Source organism: Oryctolagus cuniculus, chromosome 10 (assembly GCF_051225735.1).
Source record: "Oryctolagus cuniculus isolate XC-2025 breed Fujian yellow rabbit chromosome 10, ASM5122573v1, whole genome shotgun sequence".
NCBI lineage: Eukaryota > Metazoa > Chordata > Mammalia > Lagomorpha > Leporidae > Oryctolagus > Oryctolagus cuniculus.
The window spans coordinates 87323692-87347179 of NC_142876.1; the positions used below are offsets into that span (position 1 = coordinate 87323692).

The 23488-nt window shown below is 42.1% G+C and overlaps 1 protein-coding gene across 3 annotated transcripts in view; it reads left to right on the plus strand.

Annotated features, from left to right (window-relative positions):
• The window catches only part of LOC100359044 (cadherin-related family member 3), a 106712-nt gene that overhangs the window by 76772 nt on the left and 6452 nt on the right, over nucleotides 1-23488 (plus strand). For all 3 annotated transcript variants that reach the window (XM_089305993.1, XM_089305992.1, XM_089305994.1), the window contains 5 exons: nucleotides 1413-1511; nucleotides 11598-11830; nucleotides 16716-16887; nucleotides 18971-19212; nucleotides 20230-20429. In XM_089305993.1, the coding sequence (XP_089162119.1) occupies nucleotides 1413-1511; nucleotides 11598-11830; nucleotides 16716-16887; nucleotides 18971-19212; nucleotides 20230-20429 (946 nt within the window). The remainder of the gene's footprint in view (nucleotides 1-1412; nucleotides 1512-11597; nucleotides 11831-16715; nucleotides 16888-18970; nucleotides 19213-20229; nucleotides 20430-23488) is intronic.

A 23488-nucleotide genomic window follows, 5' to 3' on the forward strand; every position in this document is an offset into this window, starting at 1 on the left:
GTGTGATATAGGAAACATAGATTTTCAGAAGTGACAATACACACACATTCTGCTGAATGTGAATTCTGCAAGATAAACTGCTAAAGAAGAATTCTCTGGTCAAATAAATTTGGGGAGCAAAGTATACCTGGAAATTTAAAATACACAATGGCACATTAGGAACCCTAAGAAATTTTCTTGTGAAGAAATTTTTTATCTCTGTTTAACTTAGGATTCCATATTGGACCCATTATTAGCATCTCAAAGGCAATAATTCAGAAGATGTTAGCAGTCACATGTTTGTTCAGTACCCACTCAGTGATTTACTAGTTTTGTGACCTTTGATCAGGAACTTAACTCTGACCCTTAGTCTTCTCATCTGTGAAATGAGAGCAATAGTAGCAATGAGAAGCTAGTGCCTTGTACAATTAGTGCTAATTATTATATTTTATTTAAAAAACTCCAGTTGTTCGCTTTTATGTTGGAACATCAGATTCCTTCTTTTTGCCAACTTTCTCATGTGCTAATTTAACCTGTTGGTCTGAAATGCAGAGTTTCATACAATGCAGAGTTGCATACAAATATCTGGATTTAACAACTTAAGTTTTTATCTTTCAGAATCCTTTCTTGGGGTAAGTGTTGGGGATAGAAGTTCAGATGCTACTTGGTTTGTCCCATATTGCAGTGACTATATTTGAGTCACACCTCTACTGTTGACTCCATCCTGCTAATAGGTGCCCCGGGAGGCAGTAGGTGATGGATCAAGTACTTGGGTCTCTGCCACCCATGCAGGAGACTTGGAATGAATTCCTGCCTCCAGATTTTGGCCTGGCCCAGTCCTACTGTTGCAGGTATTTGGAGAGTGAACCAGTGGATAGGAGAACTCTCTGTCTTTCTGCATTTCAAACAAATAAGATTAAAAGAAAAAACAACTTCTTGGACATGATCTCATTTTGTTCTCAGATATTTACTGTAATGAAGGAGATTAAAATTAATATTATTCCTTTATTTATAAAGAAAAGAGAGGTGAAGCTTGTGCAAGGCCACAGAGTGTACGTGAAAGTTAAACATGGAACATGGGTTTTCTCAGTCTCTTTTCATTGTTCTTTCTAAGATACATGTTAGAAGCACAAGATAGAATGTCATGTGCTGGGTTGAGAGTGATGCTCCAGCAAACTCTCTAATGATGAAGATTACACCCATGAAAAATATAGTAATCAAATTTGTGTAAAATATGTTATTAGACATTTATATACAAGGGGTATAAATGTATACATATCTTAAATAGATATTTCCATTGCATAAAGTCAAGTGTGGCATGCACTAAAGACATAATCATGACTAAGTTGCTTTGGCTAGCACTAGAATTTGATGGAATTCTTGCAGGACACAGAATCAATGGCAAAGAATTTATTCACTGCTCAATTTTACAGTCACTGTGACAGTCATCGTGGTGATTGCTCCAGCCAATGATTTCAGCCCTGTATTTAAAGCTGCACACTATTCCTTCTCAGTTCCAGAGACATCAGGAGGTAAGACATGCCTTGCTCCCATGCTGTTAAAACATGTACAAGGAAACGCCTAGCAGATCTCAAGTGAGTGGCCAGTGGAAAAAGACCAGGAAAATCTGCAAAACACAAGCAGTTGAGGGAGTGTTGTGGGATTCAGACCTTCAGAGACTGAGTTAATTTTCATTGGTAATGCCCTCAGTGTACTATCCTGATGGCTCCCCAGGGTCTCCTTTGAAATTTGATGCCAGACCTCACATTTTCTTTTCTTTTCTTTCTTTTCTTTTCTTTTCTTTTCTTTTCTTTTCTTTTCTTTTCTTTTCTTTTCTTTTCTTTTCTTTCTTTTCTTTTTTTGACAGGCAGAGTTAGAGAGAGAGAGAGAGAGAGAGAGAGAAAGGTCTTCCTTTTTCTATTGGTTCACCCCCCAAGTGGCCGCTATGGCCCACTTGGGCTATCTTCCACTGCTTTCCCAGGCCATAGCAGAGAGCTGGATCAGAAGAGGAGCAGCCGGGACTAGAACCAGTGCCCATATTGGATGCTGGCGTTTCAGGCCAGGGTGTTAACCCACTGTGCCACAGCACCGGCCCCTTAGATTTAATTTTATCCTGGTTCTTTTCTTCTTTGCCTCAAAAACACATCCAAGTGTAAAGAAGTAGGGGGAAGAGTGTGGTCATTGTCCATGGAATTTAGATCCCATGAACAACTGGCAGTGAAATATTACATCCCGAGTCAAGGTTTTGGTTAACATTCTATCTCAGACATATATTCCTGATATATTTATCAGTAGTATAGACCATGGAGCACTAAGTTTGTAAGAGAAAGCAGAGGTGAGACTTGTCTTCTGACATCCAAAAGGAGAGCACGTGAACCCCTCATCAGTTCTATGGATAATGGTGCAGCAGACTTGACTTATATTTTAAGGGGTGGAGGGAAACTGTTATGTTGTAGTCAAATCACACTGGTGTTTAAGAGCTAATTTTGGGGAATTTTATGCCTTGATTATTAGTAACAGACATTATTAATAAAAAAGTCATACAAGCTTATTTATATATAAATATATATATTTTGTTTTAATATTATAATTATTATATTATATTATAATAAATATAAATTATATTAAAACAAAATAAATACTAAAAATATATCACTTCTTAATTATGTTAGATTTTCCTGTTATCTGTGCCCTTGAATTATCTATATCTGTTGTAACTGCAGGGTGAAATGCTATATTTATAAAGTTGTGCTACAGTCTGCTCTTGCAACTTAATGATGTGTCAATAGCTTGAAATAGGTAATAGTGGGGGTATTGAGCTTGATTCATTATTTTCTTAAATTATCTAGACTTAAGAAAATGACAGAGAAAATGTTAATAATGCTGATGAAAAGCTGTGTGTGTTTGAGACTATTACCGTGAATAGCACAAAAAAATGTAGAAATACATAGCCCTTCAGCAATCAAAATCTATTGTCCAATTCAACAAAGAAGCCATTCCAATCATTGACAAATGATTGAAGTTCTGACACGGTTTTGCTTTCACTTACTCTTTCACATAAAGGAAAATATCAACTAGAATTCTGTTGGAATTGCTCTCATTCATCAGTGCCAATCCAACTGTTGTGGTGGATGGGATAGTTTGGCAAAAACCAGCGAGAGCATTTGAGAATCACTCACTACATAGAGTTTACAATAAAGAGTAATGTGTATTTGGTTATTTTATGTAAAGTATGTATTACACATTTTGACACTAATGGAATTTGTAACAAACTTATATACTTAGGTGGATATATAATCATATATATCATAATACAGACACATAACAGACACAGGCACACTGTCTTGATTTCGGAGAGCTGGTTGCTAAATATTTGCCAGCACACCACTGAGTGGAACCCACACTACTTTAACCCAGCTTATTTCCTTGAGAGACAACTACACTATCACACACTTCTTCCTTGGGCAGCCTAGCGAATCAGAAGCCCACTTATTTGGATTTTGGTTCTTTATTTGCCTCACCAGGCAGCTTTGGATAAATTTTTTTAACATCTCTATAAAATAAATACGAACCTGATTATTTCCTAATTCTGGGATATCATACAACTGGATCCTACAATATATGAACATAAATGGCAGAAAAGTTGAATGTAATAAATTTATTATATACAGGATACTGGATCCTCAAACCCCCATGAGCTTTTATCAGTTTGTAAGTACTTAATATTGATTTTTTTTAAAAAGGTTTATTTATTTATTTGAAAGTCAGAATTACACAGAGAGAGGAGAGGCAGAGAGAGAGAAAGAGAGAAAGAGGTCTTCCATCTGATGGTTCACTCCCCAGATGACCGCAATGGCCAGAGCTGTGCCGATCCAAAGCCAGGAGCCAGGAACTTCTTCTGGATCTCCCATGTGGGTGCAGGGACCCAAGGACTTGGGCCATCTTCCACTGCTTTCCCAGGCCATAGCAGAGAGCTGGATCGGAAGAGGAGCAGCCGGGTCTCGAACCAGTGCCCATATGGGATACTGGTGCTTCAGGCCAGAGCATTAACCCGCTGTGCCACAGTGCCAGCCCCTTAATATTGATTTTTGATTACAGTAGTACATCATTTTTTTTTTTTGACAGGCAGAGTGGACAGTGAGAGAGAGAGACAGAGAGAAAGGTCTTCCTTTATCGTTGGTTCACCCTCCAATGGCCGCTGCGGCTGGCGCACTGCGCCGATCTGAAGCTGGGAGCCAGGCACTTTTCCTGGTCTCTCATGGGGTGCAGGGCCCAAGCACTTGGGCCATCCTCCACTGCCTTCCCGGGCCACAGCAGAGAGCTGGCCTGGAAGAGGGGCAACCGGGACAGAATCCGGCACCCCAACCAGGACTAGAACCCGGTGTGCTGGCACTGCAAGGCGGAGGATTAGCCTATTGAGCCACAGCACCGGCCAAGTACATCATTTTTAAAAATATTTATTTTATTTATTTGAAAGACAGAGCTACAGAGAGAGACAGAGACAGAGAGAGAGGTCCTCCATTTGCTGGTTCACTCCCCAGATGGCTGCAACAGCCGGAGTTGCGCTGATCTGAAGCCAGGAGACAGGAGTCTCTTCCGGGTCTCCCACATGGCTGCACAGGGGCCCAAGGACCTGGGCAATCTTCTACTGCTATCCCAGGCCATAGCAGAGAGCTAGATCAGAAGAGGAGCAGCCGGGACTAAACCCGGCGCCCATATCTGATGCCAGCACCTCAGGCCAGGGCGTTAACCCACTGTGCCACAGCGCTGGCCCCAGTACATCATTTTTAAGAAAAGATTTATTTATTTATTTGAAAGTCACTTATAGACACACACATCTGCTGGTTCCCTACACAAATGGCTGTAACAGCCAGGGCCAGGCCAGGCCAAATCCAGGAGCCAGGAGCTTCATCCAGGCTTCTCATGTAGGTGCTTGGACCTGAATAGTTAGGCCATCTTCTACTGCTTTCCCAGGCCCTTGGCAGGGACCTGGATTGGAACTGGAGCAGCTGTGACACCACCTGGTGTGTAATGGGACACCAGCGTCAGCTTCACGTGCTTCGCCACAATGCTGGCCCCTTACATACGGGACTTAACCATGGCATTATATGATGTGAGAAATGCGCTATTAGGTGATTGAGTCATGGGAATTTCTTAGGGTGCACTTATGTAAACTAGGATGGCAACAATGTCACTAGTTTTTTTTCTTTACTGCAATGAAATACCTGACACAGGCTACTTAAGAAGGAAATTAGTTTATTCTGATGTGTGGTTCTGGAGACTCACGTTCAAGGTCACGTGCCCCCCATTGTTTTTGGCATCTGACAAGGCAGTAGATAGGAATGGAGGAGCTTGGGCAGAGGGACGATCCCCAGGAGGCAGAGAGAATGTCTGGGCCGATCTCGGGTTTTCATAAAGAACCATCTCAGTGGAAGTACATTCTGTATGCAAAACCCCAGTGGTCTAAAGACCCCCCACAAGGCCCACCTCCTAGACACCATCATTAGATTGAGTTTCCACTCTCCGTACCACTAACTTATGACTTCGCTGTTTAAGGTTTGTGCATGTTCAAGAGCCAGATCAAGTTTAAACCACAGCAGAGATACAATTTCTTGCTCCCCCTCCTCCCCACTGTGTCCAAAGTCTGTTGCTGATTGAAGATTGTTATGTGGTATGTGACTGTAATCTTTTGTTGATGGAGCCTCATTACAGAAACTTTTTTTTTTTTTTTGACAGGCAGAGTTAGACAGTGAGAGAGAGAGAGAGAGAGAGAGAGAGAAAGAGAGAGGGAGAGAAAGGTCTTCCTTCCGTTGGTTCACCCCTGAAATGCCTGCTATGGCCGGTGCTCTGCACCGATCCCAAGCCAGGAGCCAGGTGCTTCCTCTTGGTCTCCCATGTGGGTGCAGGGGGCAAGGACCTGGGCCATCCTCCACTGCACTCCTTGGCCATAGCAGAGAGCTGGACTGGAAGAGGAGCAACCGGGACAGAACCCGGCGCCCCAACCGGGACTAGAACCCCGGGGTGCTGGTACCTCAGGCGTAGGATTAGCCAAATGAGCCGCAGCACTGGCCAGGAACTTCTTGCTTCCCCTTATTCTCCTGGTTCTAGGTGGTGGTAATTAGTGTAATCTTCTATAAGTCAGAAGTTAAATCATTCATAATTATCTCATCTTTCCCTAGCTTCTAAACTGTAAGTGTGGAGCGTAAGGTCTGAGCATTTGCTGTGAGGGTCCCTGGGGGAAAAATCCACTGCCTTCATCAGGTTATTGAAGGGATTTCACAACCCCTAAAATTAACAACAATTGGCTGGTGCCTCGGCTCACTAGGCTAATCCTCCGCCTTGCGGCGCCGGCATACCAGGTTCTAGTCCCGGTCGGGGCGCCGGATTCTGTCCCGGTTGCCCCTCTTCCAGGCCAGCTCTCTGCTGTGGCCAGGGAAGGCAGTGGAGGATGGCCCAAGTGCTTGGGCCCTGCACCCCATGGGAGACCAGGATAAGCACCTGGCTCCTGCCATCAGATCAGTGTGGTGCGCCAGCCGCAGCGCGCCGGCCGCGATGGCCATTGGAGGTTGAACCAACGGCAAAAGGAAGACCTTTCTCTCTGTCTCTCTCTCTCACTGTCCACTCTGCCTGTCAAAAAAAAAAATTAACAACAATCAATCAAATTTCAAAGTAGAGACTGCTGTTTAAAAAAATGTAGTTTTGTTTTTAATGGTAGTTTAGGTTCACAGCAAAATTGAAAGGAAGTGCAGAGATTTCCAGTACACTCTGTCTCCACACATGCATGGTTTCCCATGTTATTGCTATCCCCCAACAGAGAGGTACACGTGTTTCAGTGGCTCAGCCTGCTTTCATGCATCATTTTCACCCAAAGGTCACAGATGACATTAGAGTTCACCCTTGGTGTAGCCCATTCTATGGGTTCGGGCAACCATATGGTGATGTGTATACACCATTATAGTGTTACACAGGGTTGTCTCACTGCCCGAAAATCCTCTACTCACCATTGCCTCTTCTCTAACCCCTGGAACTACAGATCTCTTTATGGTCTCTATAATTCTGCCTTTTGAGACTGGGTAATCACGTGTTTGATGTCTATTTCTTTTCCAACTTAGAGGAGTTGTCCTAAAATGCATTTTTATGTTTTGAAGGTAAAACCATCTAAATGTATTGGACATACTGATTTTTTAAGCATAATTTAATATTTTCTGGTGACAAGGATGTAGCCTTGTCAATCACAGCTCTGTTGCTTAGGAAGAAAGAGTCAGCCTCTTCACTATGAGCACATGGAGGTGGGAGAGGAATGTGTTTACTAGAGTCACACAGCCAGTGAGATGATAGCTAAATGCAGGGCTCCAGGTCCCTGGTGCGCTTCTGATGAGTAGTCCAGTCTGCTTCTCTTGGTCCGCAGCAGAAATCTGAAAACGAGTTCTGAGAATGTGTCCAAAGAAATAATGGTACCATTCCTATTTCCATAGTGACCTGCTGTCTTAGAAGACTTCTAGGTCTTCAGAGGGAGCACTGCGATATAGCAGAAAGGTCACAGATGTCAGAGTCAAGCAGAACTGGATTCAAATCTGTCTCGGCAACCCCAAGTCAAGTCAAAAATCTCCATGTATTTTTTAAAAAATTTTTAAAGATTTATTTTTATTTATTTGAAAGAGTTACAGAGAGATATAGAAACTGAGAGAGAGATGTCTTCCATCCGCTGGTTCACTCCCCAGATGGCCGCAACGGCTGGAGCTGCACCGATCTGAAGCCAGGAGCCAGGAGCCTCCTTCGGGTCTCCTACATGGGTACAGGGGCCCAAGGACTTGAGCCATCCTCCACTGCTATCCCAGGCCATAGCTGGATCAGAAGAGGAGCAGCTGGGACTAGAACTGGCGCCCATATGGGATGCTGGTGCTGCAGGCTGGGGCTTTAACCCGCTGTGCCACAGTGCCGGCTCTATGTACTTTTGAATTATCTTCTGTAAAATGGAGATGACTATAATTATCTCTTAGAGAAGAAGATTCGCTGATAACTGTATGTATGATGGTACTTTAAAAAGTTCATGGAAAGGGGCTGGCATGGTGGTGTAACTGGTAAAAGCTCTGCCTGTGACACAAGCATCCCATATGGGCGCCAGTTTGAGTCCAGGCCGTTCCACTTCTGATCCAGCTCCCTGCTAATATGCCTGGGAAAGCAGTGGAAGGTGGCCCGAGTTCTTGGGCCCCTGCTGCGCACATGGGAGACCCAGAGGAAGCTCCTGGCTCTTGGCTTTGGTCTGGCCCAGCCCTGGCTGCTGCAGCCATTTGGGGAATGAAACAGAGGAAGGAAGATCTCTCTCTCTCTGTCTTTGCTGCTCTGTAAACTCTGATTTTCAAATAAGTAAAATAAATCTTTAAAAATAAAGTTTATGGAAAATGCATATTATGGAAGAGTATGAATGGATATCAAAATTTTTGATACCAAAATAAACATCTTTTAATTCCATTTTCCATGAATTTTGGAAGTATACTCTTATGTTAAGTGTATGACACATACTAAAATAGACATGATTCAATTTCCAGTAATAATAATAACCACTAATATTTATTGAGTGCCTACAGTGTACAAATGTCTTTGGACATTCTTGACAAGAGTAAATAAATGGGATTAAGTTAGGACAGGTTGCTTCTTTTTGAGGAGATGTCCATTAGAGAGACAAAATCTTCACAACTTAGGGGCAGTTTGATTTCAAAGAGGAAATTGGAAAGCTAAAACTATTTGGACAGCAACCTCCCCTCAGAATACTAAACATTTAGCCTACAGAACTTGAGAACATTTGAAAAATCTGTTAGGGGCTGGGGTTGAGGTCTAATGGGTTAAGCTGCTGCCTAGGACACCCACATCCCATGCTGGAGTGTTGGTTCTCTTCTCAGCTATGCCACTTCCAATCCAGCTCCCTGCTAATGTGCCTGGGAGGCAGCAGATGAAAGCTCATGTGCTGGGCCCCTGCACCCATGTGGAAGTGTAGAATTCCTGGAAGGAGTTTCTGGCTCTTCCCTTCCACCTGAGCTGGCCCTGGCTATTGTAGCTATTTAGGAGGTAAACCAGCACACTGAAGATCCCTCTCTCCTTCTTCTCATTCTGTCACTCTGCCTTTCAAATAAGCAAGTAAGTAAGTGTTTAAAAAAAAAAACCCATTAATGTGGTAATCTTTTTTTTTTTCCAGGCTGTGTTGATCAGTGTAGAGGAAGTGAATTTGTCTTGTGGACTACTTGGTTGTTCTTTCCCTAAAAATTCTGTGAATCAGGGGCTGGCATTGTGGTATAGTAGGTAAAGCCACTGCCTATAAGTCTGGCATCCCTTATGGGCACCAGTTGGAGTCCTGGCTGCTCCATTTCTGATCCAGCTTCTGGCTAATAGCCTGGAAAGAGCAGCATAAGATGACCCAAGTACTTGACGTAGGAGACCCAGATGAAGCTCTTGGCTATTGGCTTTGATCTGGCCCAATGCTGGCCATTGTGGCCATCTGGGGAGTGAAACAATAGATAGAAGGTCTCTCTTCTTTTCTCCCTCTTTCTGTAATTCTGACTTTCAAACAAGTAAATAAATCAAATTCCATGAATCTGCAATCTCTAAACAATTTTTTTTTCTAATGGTATGTGATAAATTGACAAAAAGGTTTAAGAGGGGCATAAGCATAGGCAAAAAAAAAAAAAAAACCCCTTTATCCAAGATTATTCACCAGAAAACACATAGAAATTAAATTCTACTGGATTTCAAGTCACAGGGGGAAATATATTTCATTTCCAATAGTTTTTGATGAGTGAGTTTGGCAGAATTACATATTTTCAAAATTACTCTATATTAAACTCCAGCTAAAAATACTCAAGGTAGCTTTTAATTTTTATTGAAAGGTTAATTTTGTATCTACAGAAGAATGAACATCCCATTAACCAGGTGTTAAATGTGAAAATGACGTCAACTTTGCCCAGGAGTACATGGTGGAGATGGAAGTTTCCCCTGTAAACTCTGTCATGTGGTCTTGTATCACTTGTGACCTTTCTGTTAACAACAATGCTGTTAAACAAGCAATAGGTTAGGCTCTACATATTCTGGATTTGTCAAAATCAAGTATTTCTTTTTCACAAATGTGGTTTTTCTGCTCTCAATATTATGCATGGTTTTCAGACAAGATCGGGCGCACTCAGGGTGGGATGGCTGTAAACTATGCATTGTCTGCTTCATAGCACATCATCAGAGACTGATGCACCTCGTAAAGAGTGGATGCAAGCAGAGAAAGACACCTGGGGAGGTTGAAGGTGGCAGGGACAGCCTGTGAAATGTTTTCTTCATTACAATTTTTCATTAGCCATGTTATAAGATGATGTCTCACTAAATGGAAGTGGTATAGTATATAATTCAGGCAGAAAGTGACTGGAAGATAAACCTATTATAGCAGTTATCTAATAGCATAAGTATGCTATGTAAGCCCTCCCCCCGCCATCCAATTAGAGTAACAGAGAAGCAACCGTTTAATTAGCCTATGTGAGTCTGAGAACTGGCTTGGCTTTCTCAGAATTGTGAGAGTTGGCTGACTTTCAGCTCATCTCTCCTGACTTTGGCTAGGGTGACTGGGGATGATCTGACTCCTTCTCTGTGCTCCCACAGGCTGGCCTGGGCATGTTCTTAGGGCAAAGGAAGAAGGGAAAGATTCAGGGAAGTCAAATTGTGCAGTTTGAGGCCTTGCTTGTACCAGGTCTGCCAATATCCCATTGGCAAAACCAGCCATGGGGCTGAGCCCTAGGTCACAGGGGAAGGGAGCTATAAATTTATGCGAAAAAGAGCTTGAACATGGAAGGGTAAGAATTTGGGCCTATTCATGCAGTAAGTTTATCACATCCATCTTTCTTCTGAAAGATTATTTGGAGATCTGATAGATTGGAATGATAGCAAAGTAATTTTAAAAATGCAGGCTTTAGAATCAGATTTGAATGCTGCTATTAATTCTAGCCCTGTGATCTTGGACAACCTGTCTAATACCACTGGACCTGGTTTCCTTATCTGTGAAGTGAGGGCATTAATAGCACATATATCATAGACTGTCAAGTTGATTAAAGAGATAATATGCGTAAGTAATAGCTGATTGTTATTTAGTGTTTAATACACACTGTGCACTATCCTAAATATATCACTAAGTTACCTCATTCAATTTTATGTATGGTAGATGCTGTTCTTATTCCTCATGTACAAAGAATAAGAGCTTGGGAGCAGTTACAGAATTTTCCAATGAATTACACTAGTGCATGGCAGAGCTGAGATTTGGAGCCTAGGCTGTCTGGTCTCAGAATCTGTGTTGTGAATTTTTATCTGGAGTGAATCTTATCATGATGCTATGACTTAGTATTAGTATACATTTATTTTAAAGTCAAGTCATTTGACACATGCCATAAAATTTAAAATGGTGGAGAACTGTCTCTAAATCCACCTTTCATTGGTGGTGTTGGGGTGTTCAGACACATGTCACGGTCCAAAAGAACTCAGGCAGAGCCTTTGAGAAACTAGGGTACTATAAGGAAAGCAAAAACATGTTAAGCTTTTCAGAGGGATGTGTCTGCGTGACAAGAATGAACCTTATAAAATGTCCTTGGCAGCTTTCCACAAAGTTGGAAGAGTGATTGCCACTGATGAAGACCACCCATCAAACTGTCTGACCTACAAAATAACCAGTGGAGACAGCCAGGCTGTACAGAGATTCTGGATTCAACCTCTGTCTGGAGTGATTGAACTCACCATGCAGCTGGACTATGAGTCTGTGAAGCAATATAATCTCACCGTGGAAGCTGTGGACTGTGACAGATCTCATCCTCGCACAGGAACAACCGTGGTAAATAGAGAGATGCAGGTTTTTATATAACAGACACGATCCATTAAGTTCAAATTCACTGCAATTGGAGTGGTTACACAGTAACAACATTGGAGAATAGAGAATCTTGCAACTTTGTCCTACTTGCTTTCTGTAATGTGTGCATATGATGTTAAGCTTTGGAAGGTTGAAGCTTGATTGAGAGGAGGGAACTGAGGCCTCATTTTCTTGATTAATAGACTTCTAATAATAAACAAATGTGCACTTAGCACTTACTACGTATCAGTCCCTATTCTAGGCAAACGTAATTTTTCTGTTTAAGAATGGAGTCACTAGAAGTTTATTATTATTAGTCCACCTGTTTTTCTCCATTTTCTCACTTGTAATGGATGAATGATAACTGCAAGTGGCTGCAAGTGGTGGCATCCTGTACTAGTGGGGGAACTCATCAATGTCTATAGAAAAAACTGCCACAGGTTCACTTATCAAGATAAGTCTGGCTGGTATGATTCCCGAGACAAGAAAGTCACATAATCCTGTCCTCATGACCATTTATATAGGGATAGATACAGATATAGACAGATGCAGATATATAGTTAATTATCACTTAACACCTTTGAGGTAGGCAATATTATAGTCATTTCTACTTGCAAATGCGGAGTTGGAGACAAGGAGCTTAGGAAACTCTCCTGAGGTTATACACGGGGTTCATACAACTAAATTCAAATCCAGGCCTCTCATATTTATAATGAAGGGAGTTAACCACACTGCATTCTTTTGCTATCAAAGTAGGGCAAGTGTGGGCCTCTGAACTATTTGCATGGTGTCAAAGGGCTCTTGAGAAAGGCCTCGAGAGGGAGCACGGCTGAACTGCTGATGTGGTTTGTGTTATTAACGACTACAAGGTCTGTGTCATTGGAGAAGAGACAGCAGTCAGTGGGGAGAGTTATTAGATCCTCATCTGCTGTGATGACTCACTGTGCACTTCCTCCTGCTGTACAGAGCTCCTGGCTTGATGCTTGCATGGTTATTAGTTTTCCTGAGTGTGTCATTGTGACAAAAACATTAGATCCATTTACGTCCACAGTTAGGATGACTTTGTTAGGGACTGTGTTACAGTCATGAGGACAGGTTGATATAGCTTCATTTTCTCAAGATAACTACAAGGGTGGCTGTTGTAGCACAGTGGGTTTAGCTACCATCCCGTACCCGAGTGCTGGATCAAGTCCTGGCCGTTTTGCTTCAAATCCAGCTTTCTGCTTGGAGGAAGTGGCTGATCCCTCAAGTACTTGGGACCCTGTCACCCATGTGGGAGATTTGGATGTGGTTCTGGGCTCCTGGCTTTGGCCTGCCACAGCCCTGGCTGGTGTAAACACTTGGGGAGTGAACCAGTGGGTTGAAGGTTTCTCTCTTTCTCTCTGTTGCTTTACCTTTCAAGCAAATGAAAAAACCAAATTTTTAAAACTTGTAATTACAACACGAGTGACATTTATATCTGTGCAGCTATGGCAGTTTTTCCTGTAGACATTTATAAACTCCTAAAACAGTGCACAATGCCACCACTTGTAATTGTCATGCACTTATTACAAATGAGAGAAGAGGACAACAGATTAATTATAACGATAATATAAAACTTCCAATGACCCTGTGCTTATAAAAAGAATTTATGTCTTGCCTAAAGGTAAGGCAGAACTTTGTTCATTCTTTAATGAATATTTATTGGGTGTTTATATACAATATATAAGTCACCATAGTCACATATGCCTTCAGGGAGCTTGAAGTTGTTAACAATTGAAAAGTTAAATTGCATAAATTGGTGCAAAATTGATGATACAGACACAATCAACTCTCAAGTTCAGAAAAGGAAGATTTTAAACTCCAAAGTTCGGGAATCTGTCATTGTCATCCTCATCATTGTTGTCATCATCATCATCATCACCCATTTTTTTTTTATTAACAACCTATTAAGGGCCAAGTACTATCTCCTATAGTCTTCAATCTAATTCCACCAGGTAGTTGCTGGCACCCCTTTGTACAGATGAAAGAATTTCACTTCCAAAGCTTAGAAGTTAAGTGGCTTTTCCAAGGTTGCTCAACCAAATGAGGTAGAAGGATTGAATACTGCCATGGATCCTAAATAACCTCTCCAATCTGGAAGATAATTGTGTCATTTCTACTTTCAAAATAAATCTTGACTCATTCCGCTTCTCACTCATCTACTGCTAAAACCCTGGTTGTGCCATCAGCATGCCTTACTGGTCTGGTGTGGCAGGTTCCTAGCCAGCACCCCCACTGCTGCTTGTTCCCTTACAGCCTACTCTTTGGTAGCCAGAGTGACCCATTAAAAAGACAGATCATCCTCTTCCTCAAAGCTCCCCCTTGGTGTCACACAACACACACCTGAACTCCAATGTCATTGCCCTGGCTATCTCTTTGTCTTCAGCTCCTAAATCACTCCATCTTACTTCAGTACAGCCACAAACTTCATTCAGTTTCTCCAACACACCAAGAATGCTTGTACTCAGAATCTTTGTCCAAGACTCTAATGCTCATTCTCTATGATTTTTTTTTTTGACAGGCAGAGTGGACAGTGAGAGAGAGAGAAAGAGAGAAAGGTCTTCCTTTGCCGTTGGTTCACCCTCCAATGGTTGCCGCGGCCAGCGCGCTGCGGCCGGCGCACCGCGCTGATCCGATGGCAGGAGCCAGGAGCCAGGTGTTTTCCTGGTCTCCCATGGGGTGCAGGGCCCAAGCACCTGGGCCATCCTCCACTGCACTCCCTGGCCACAGCAGAGAGCTGGCCTGGAAGAGGGACAACCGGGACAGAATCCGGCACCCCGACTGGGACTAGAACCCGGTGTGCCGGCGCCGCTAGGCGGAGGATTAGCCTAGTGAGCCGCGGCACCGGCCCATTCTCTATGATTTTAATCATATTTCTGTGCAAATGGAACCTGGTCATAGGGCTTTTTGCAGTGTATTTCATAGTGGAAGTTTGAATCAATCCACGTATTCATCTTTAGGGGAATGAATAAGTAAACTCCAGTGCTGGATGCATCCTGTGAAATACTAAGAATCAAGAAGAAATAGCAGATTAGTTCTATAAATAGCAACATGGAAGAAGCATCGAGGGCTGTCTACGAGAAAAGTAGGAAACAGGAAATATCTGCAGCAAATATCATTTATGCCATTCGGCACTACACAGCCAGACTGCACGTAGTCTGGAAGGTACCTGCTAGCCTGGGGACATGCCTTGCATGTGGGAGAGCCGGAAGAGATGGGACAGTGGACAGTGGGTCCCAGTCTGTCTCTGAACACTCCTTCAAGTTGTTTCTAGCACCTGTCCTTTATTTCCTAAAGCTACAATGCATCAGCTGCATGACAGTGCCTTATTTATTTATTTGTTGATATGTTTATCACTCTACCTCCCCAAATGAGATAAAGATTATAATTGGTGGTGGACTTTATTTGGTTCACTACTGTTGCTTCTTTGTCCAGATCAGTGCTTGGTACATGTAAATGTTCAATAAATATTTCTCGAATGGATTAATTTATCTTCCCAGCAGTCCAAGAAGGTAGAGATTGAGGTCTCCTTTTTGCAGATGAGAAAAGCAAGGTTAAATTACTTGCATCTAATAAAGTAGTTAATGCGTGGCAGGCCCAGGCTTTTAATAGATTTATTTTTTTAAAAAAAGATTTATTTATTTATTTGAGAGGCAGAGTTACAGAGAGAGAGAGGGAGAGAAGAGGGAAGAGAGAGGGAAGAGAAGTCTTCCATCTGCTGGTTCTCTCCCCAAGTGGCTGCAACAGCTGGAGCTGGGCTGATCTGAAGCCAAGAGCCTAGAGCTTCTTCCAAATCTCCCACATGGTGCAGGGGCCCAAGCACTTGGGCCATCTTCCATTGCTTTCCCAGGCCATCAACAGGGAGCTGGATCAGAAGTGGAGCAGCCGGGACTCAAACTGGTGCCCATATGGGATGCCAGCACTGCAGGCAGAGGCTGCCACAGCACTGGCCCCCTAACAGATTTCTGATTTCAGGCTCAGCACTGTTTCCATGGTAGCACAGAAATATCTTAAAGAAATCTATTTACTTATCGTAGAAAATTGTCCCACATATTAAATGGTATGCATAACTATATTCAGTGTACAGATAATGTTTAAGGAATATTCCCGAAGAATTTAGCTGTGTTGCTAAAATGTTACAGAAAACATTCTAAAATGATAGTACTTACAAATTTAGGCACACCGGGGACTGTTCTGGAAATGTTGAGAAAGTTATTAGTCATCCAAGAGGTGGGAAGATAACCTTTCTAGGCTGACTGGCATTTGATTACTGGCATTTTCAAATATTTGGCATTTTAATCTTTTCCCATGTAAATCTTTATTTATTTTTTTGGTTTGTGGTATTTTAATTAACAAAGGTAAAAGCCCCTAACTAAGAGCAAAGTATACTTGGAACTAATCATATTGTAACCTGAAAACGTATTGCTTTTGAGAAAATAGTACAGAGCACTTTACTAGACATGAAAGAAACTCAAGATATGTGTGCCATCAAACATAGATATTTAAAAGGTTCAAGGGGTTACAATATTTAGAGACACCTTCCTTCAGCTTTCCTTTTCTTATGATTTACATAATTTGTAAGCTTTCCATAGGCTCTTCTAATGAGCCCAAAGCTCTTCCTAATGGCTGCACTGAATGTCACCACTGACCCAGGAATAATAAGCCAGTGACTTGTGGATTGACAGCCAGAACCCAAATCTGCAGGGACATTTCTGCAAACACAGAATTGTAGACTTTTTACTTAATAACTCCAAATGATCTGTCTCTACCCCGATGCTTATTTTTGATTCTGTGTATAAATAGTCTCATGCTGTGGATGTGATGTCTCTTCTTCTCTCATTGTTGACAGGTCACTGTTGACATTGAAGATGAGAATGATGAAGCACCTGCCTGCACACCCTATCTGTTCAAGGCAGTTATTTTTGACAATGTTATTGCTGGCACTAACATCAATGGCTTCAAACTACATTGCCACGACAGAGATTCACAAGATTTCGAAATGCGCTTTGAGATAGTTTCTGGTAAATGATCTTATTATTTACATTAATCATAAGCTTATGTCAAATGACATTAATTATACAGTGTTAGGCATGATGTATAACCCTAGGAATGATTGTTCATCAAGATTAAACTATTTCATATCTATAGCTTAAATATTTCTGAAGGTACCCTTTTTTTAAAAAAATCATTCATTTATATTTATATTTATTTATTCATTAGAGAGAGAGAGAAAGAAAGAGAGGAAGAAGAGAAGAGGAGAGAAACCACTTTTCATTTGCTGATTTACTCCCCAAATGTTTGCATTGGCTGATACCAGAAGCCAAGAACACAGTCCAGGTACCCCCACATGGGTGGCAGGAACCCCGTTATTTGAGCCATTACTGCTACCTCTAGGGACATGTATTGGCAGGGAGCTAGAGTCAGAGCTGAGAATCGAACCCAGGCCTCCAGTGTTGGACATGGGCATGTTAACTGATGGGCTAAATACCCACTCCAAGGCACCCTTTTCTTTTCTATGTATTCACTGTAATTCCTTTTCTAATGGAGGTATCAGTGACTTCACAAATATTTTGGCAGCAAAGAGAGTTTGGATCTGTGGTGTTTAAATTATAAGGAACTAGAGTTAGCACTGTGATGTGGTGGTATAAGCTGCCACCTGCAGTGCTGGCATCCCATATAGGTGCTAGTTCGAGTCTCAGCTGCTCCACTTCCAGTCCAGCTCCATGCTGATAGGAAAGCAGTAGAAGAAGGCCTAAGTCCTGGGACCCCTGCATCCATGTGGGAGACCTGGAAGAAATCCTGGCTCCTGGCTTCAGCCTGGCCCAGCCCCAGTTGTTGTGACCATTTAGGGAGTGAACCAGCAGATGGAAGACCTTTCTCTCCCTGCCTCTCCCTCTCTCCCACTGTCACTCAGCCTTTCAAATAAATAAAATTAATCTTTAAAAAACATTATACGGAGCCAAGGTTGCTGCTGTCCATGGTTTTGGCTAAAAGAGCAGCCACTTTTCCAACTGATGATATTAATATACATTCACTAGAATAGACGTTTTCAATTGTATTGGTGTATTTAGACACAGCCATATAAAATCATGCCCTTATTTTGTCCTCTATGTAACATATAAATGTCCCCTAGACATAAAAAGGCTAGAATTCTGTGTTTGCAAAAATGTCCCTGCAGATTTGGGTTCTGGCTGTCAATCCACAAGTCACTGGCTTATTATTCCTGGGTCAGTGGTGACATTCAGTGCAGCCATTAGGAAGAGCTTTGGGCTCATTAGAAGAGCCTATGGAAAGCTTACAAATTATGTAAATCATAAGAAAAGGAAAGCTGAAGGAACATTTATATCATTTATATCAGGCACTGTGCTAGGATATATGTACACAGAAGTAGTTAGGACAGACTTTGTAGCTGTATTCCTGGAACTTATTATTCTTTGGTAGTAACACTAACAATTATGAAATTATGAACTGTGATAAGTTCTATAAAGGCATATGGGTATCATAAGATAGCATAACAAGGAAACCTATTTCAAATAGGGACTGCTGTCATGTATGGGAAAGAATGGGCACATGGAAATCAATGAACATATTTACAATAAATTATAAAGACTATCTTAATTTCTGCTTCCCTTGCTAGATGATAAAGGCTAGGAACATAGGCATCTTGTTGATAAAAATGTCTCAAGAGGGCTATGGAGAGGACTTGAACTTAGTAGAAGCTCAATAGATATTTGTGATCTCTCACGGGCTCATTTGTTATTGATATAGACTAAGCTGAACGTATGAATCAAATTGGAAGACAGAGGAAGGGGAAATAATTAGGCAGAACAATTGCTATTATGCTATTATGTGTGAAGTTTGCTGATCACTTACAGCGACTGGATTCATGATCTTAACCTTTAAAACATTTTTTGCTAGCCAGCTGAATTTGTTGCTTAGTTTACCTCAGTATTCTAAGCCATGTATAGATATGTGAGTTCAGAATATAAAAGAAATATTACCTTTTTACATGTATTGTGTTTTAATAGCATTTTAAGGCAGCTTGAGAAAACACACTTGATATATCTTAAATTAGCTCTAATTTTTCAAATAACCTCTTAAAAGGAAATGAGAACCATCATTTTGGATTTGACCCAACTCGAGGTTCCAATATGCCAAAATTAATTGTGAAGAATCCTTTTGACTTTGAATCTGGAGCTGACCGGCAGCGGCAGTATCATCTTGTGGTGCATATAATCGATGACAACCTGAAATATGGCAGATCATCCCAGCCCAGGACCGGCACCGCTGTTATGGACATTTATGTCAGAAGAGCCAATACACCACCTCCTCCAACAAGTTTTGAAGTAAAGAGTTACATAATTTCATTTGGGTCTGTGTGTGGAAAAATTCTCCTGTAAATTCAGCTTTTACCTAGAAATGCTGAAAGGCTGCTCAGGGCAGCACCTTCGCCTTTCTGCCTTTCCACCTGGGCACTACCCCATCCAAACACTGGGCTACATTTCACATTGTGCAGCAGGGAGTATAACATATATGGATGAGAGAATTTTTGGTAACTGCAAGTGCTACATAGAGGACCCCTAAGCAGCTAATTATGTATGAATGACCTGAAGGCTATCCCCACTGGAAGAGTCCAATACTCAGTAAATTCTACCCATTAAAATCCTCTACAAGTAGGCATTCTATCTTGTAGTAGTCACATTACTCATAGGAATGGGCACCTACTATGCACCAGGCTCTGTACTTCCAGGCTTAAATCCATCATTTCATCTCATCTCAACCAAAGCATTTACACTTTAGAACATGCTTTAGTATTTTATTGTTAAAAAGTAGATATGTAAAACCTCTGCACAATTCCAAATTGGTTTGAGTCACCTGAAGGTGAAAGCTATTCCACAGATATCATAGTTAGTGCGTTATTGTTTTCTATTCCTTGAAGAGGAATCACTTAAAAAGATGTGGACAGTAAAATCTTTCCACTAGAATATTTGGTTTTCAAGAACACATGGCTCTTTCAAGCTGCTTGAAGGGGATTATTGTGTGTAGAGTAGATTATAAGCAGTTACAAGCCTGAAGGGCTCAGATACAGTCTAGTTCAACCCCTTGATTTTATAGATGGGAAAACTAAAGGCAAAGGTGAAATGGTTGGTTCAAGATCATGGAGTGGTCGTTGCAAACAAATCAAGTGTTTATATCTTTAATTTGGAGTCTCTTGTATGTTAGGGTGTTCCTCAGTGTAGCCTGTAGTATTTAAAAAATGCATATGTCTGAGATGATACCCATGTAGGTGCATGGCTGTGTAATGTCGACAGGTGCTCTTGGTAAACATGAACTAATGCTCCATTGACTTTGAATTGTACCAGCATGGGAAAGGTCTGACCATCGTGTATACGTCCATCAACACATACAAATCCAGTGACTGGTACATCCCTTTCATCTTCACTCTCATGGCTATTTTTTTTGCTGGACTGGTTTCCTGGGGATGTTTCCTGCTTTGGAGATATGGTAATGTATTGGAATGCTGTCAGAACATGGCCAAGGGAGTCTCCACACCTAAACCCAAGTATGTACTTTTCTAAGCTTCTGATATAAAGAGATAAAATTGGGGACTGGAATTGTGGTGTAGTGGGTAAAGCAGTTGCTTGTGACACCGGCACTGATGTGGGTGCTGGTTTATGTCCTGGCTGCTGCACTCCCTGTCCAGCTCCCTGCTAATGTGCCTGGGAAAGCAAGGCAGGATGGCCCAAGGGTTTGGGTCCCTGTCATCCACATGGGAAGTTCTTGGCTCCTAGTTTGACCTGTCCCAGCCCTGGCTATTGCAGTCATCTGGGGAGTAAACCAGTGGGTAGAAGATCATTTTCTCTGTCTCTGTTTTTCCTTCTCTCTCTGTAATGCTGACTTTCAGAATAGTAAATAAAATCTTCTAAAAAAAGTTAAAATCAGATTCTTCTACCTAGGTTTGCTTTGAGATGTAAAATTCAATGGTACATTTTGTGGATGATCCCAAACTTACTGTATTTCAGGAAGAGTTGGGGAGTTTTCTTTTTAATTTTCAACTTTTATTTAATAAATATAAATTTCCAAGGTACAACTTTTGAATTATAGCAGCTTTTCCCCCCACAACCATCCCATCTCCCACTCCCTCTCCCATCCCATTCTTCATCATGATTCATTTTCAATTATCTTTATATACAGAAGATCAACTTAGTATATACTAAGTAAAGATTTCAACAGACTGCACCCACAAAGACACACAAAGTATAGAGTACTGTTTGAGTAGTAGTTTTACCATTAATTCTCATAGTACAACACATTAAGGACAGAGGTCCTACATGGGGAGCAGATGCACAGTGACTCCTGTTGGGGAGTTTTCTTACAAGAACAGCTGGGCAGGGGCATCCTTGTGGTGCAGCGGGTTAGGTTGTCACCTGTGACATGGGCATCCTGTACTGGAGTGCTTGTCCCAGTTCTGACTGTTCTTCTCAAACATCTCCCTACTTTCTTTTCTTTTCTTTTCTTTCTCTTCTCTTTTCTTTCTCTTCCTCCCTCCCCCCTTCCCTCCCTCTTTCTTTCTTTCTTTCTTTTCTTTTCTTTTCTTTTCTTTCTTTTCAAGATCCATTTATGTATTTGAAAGGTAGAGTTACAGAGAGGAGAGAGCTCTTTTTTTTTATTTATTTTTTTTTATTTATTTATTTTTTGACAGGCAGAGTGGACAGTGAGAGAGAGAGAGAGAGACGGAGAGAAAGGTCTTCCTTTGCCGTTGGTTCACCCTCCAATGGCCGCCGCGGCCGGCGCGCTGCGGCCGGCGCACCGCGCTGATCCGATGGCAGGAGCCAGGAGCCAGGTGCTTTTCCTGGTCTCCCATGGGGTGCAGGGCCCAAGCACCTGGGCCATCCTCCACTGCACTCCCTGGCCACAGCAGAGAGCTGGCCTGGAAGAGGGGCAACCGGGACAGAATCCGACGCCCCGACCGGGACTAGAACCCGGTGTGCCGGCGCCGCTAGGCGGAGGATTAGCCTAGTGAGCCGCGGCGCCGGCCGGAGAGAGCTCTTTTATCTGCTGGCTCACCCCTCAACAGTAGAGGCGGGGCCATATTGAAGCTGGAAGCCTGGAAGCCATGCAGTCGGGACTTAAACTGGAGCCTCTAGGGGATGCTGGCATTGCAGCTGGAATCTTAACCCACTGTGCCCCAATGCAGGCCCCCAGTTCCCTGCTAATGCCCCTCAGAAGGTAGAGGAAGATGGCCCAAGTACGTGATTCTCTGCCAACCACCTGGGAGACATGGACGGAGTTTCTGGCTCCTAAATTTGGTTTGATCTAACCCTCGCTGTTGTCAGCATTTGGGGAGTGAACCAGTATATGGACAGTCTCAATCAATCTCTCTCTCTCTTTCTCTCTCTCTCTCTCCCTCTCTCCCTTTTTCCCTCTCTCCCTCTCCCTGTCTCTGTCACTATGCTTTTTAAACAAAAAAGCCCTTAAAAAAGAACAATCTAATGACTACAGATAATGATAATTGACTGTATATTTTTCTAAAAAATTAGAAGAAAGGAACAATTTTGAATCCTTTCACCATAAAAAATAGTAAATGTTTGAGGAGATATATGTGTTTACATTGATCTGATATTACATTATGTACACATATATCAAAACATTCCAAGGGATGCCATCAATATGCACAATTTAATGTTGGTTAAAATTTTTAAAAATATAAAAAGTAAGCAGCATTGATAAAATAGAAAAAAGAAATGGCAGAAAACAGAGAGAACCAACTCCAGCAATAACGTATTATTGGGTTCCACCTTAGAACATCTGAAGCAGATTTTCTGTGAGAATATGTTTTTTTTTTTTTAATTTTTAAGACTTATTTTACCTTTTTTTTTTTTTTTTTTGGACAGGCAGAGTGGACAGTGAGAGAGAGAGAGAGAGACGGAGAGAAAGGTCTTCCTTTGCCGTTGGTTCACCCTCCAATGGCCGCCGCGGCCGGCGCGCTGCGGCCGGCGCACCGCGCTGATCCGATGGCAGGAGCCAGGAGCCAGGTGCTTTTCCTGGTCTCCCATGGGGTGCAGGGCCCAAACACCTGGGCCATCCTCCACTGCACTCCCTGGCCACAGCAGAGGGCTGGCCTGGAAGAGGGGCAACCGGGACAGAAGCCAGCGCCCCGACGGGTACTAGAACCCGGTGTGCTGGCGCCGCTAGGTGGAGGATTAGCCTAGTGAGCTGCGGCGCCGGCCAATTTTTACCTTTTTTTTTTTTTTAACTTTTATTTAATGAATATAAGTTTCCAAAGTATGGATTATGGATTACAATGGCTTCCCCCTAATAACGTCCCTCCCACCCGCAACCCTCCCCTTTCCCATTCCCTCTTCCCTTCCATTCACATGAGGATTCATTTTCAATTCTCTTTATATACAGAAGATCAGTTTAGCATACATTAAGTAAAGATTTCAACAGTTTGCTCCCACACAGAAACATAAAGTGAAAAATAATAGATGATTTTTAAAATGATGATGAAATCAGATCAGACCTATTGTCATGTCTAATCCCAGCGAGAGTCAAGTTGGGAATTGATAATTTCTTCTTCTTTTTTTTTTTTAACAGAAGATCAGTTTAGTATACATCAAG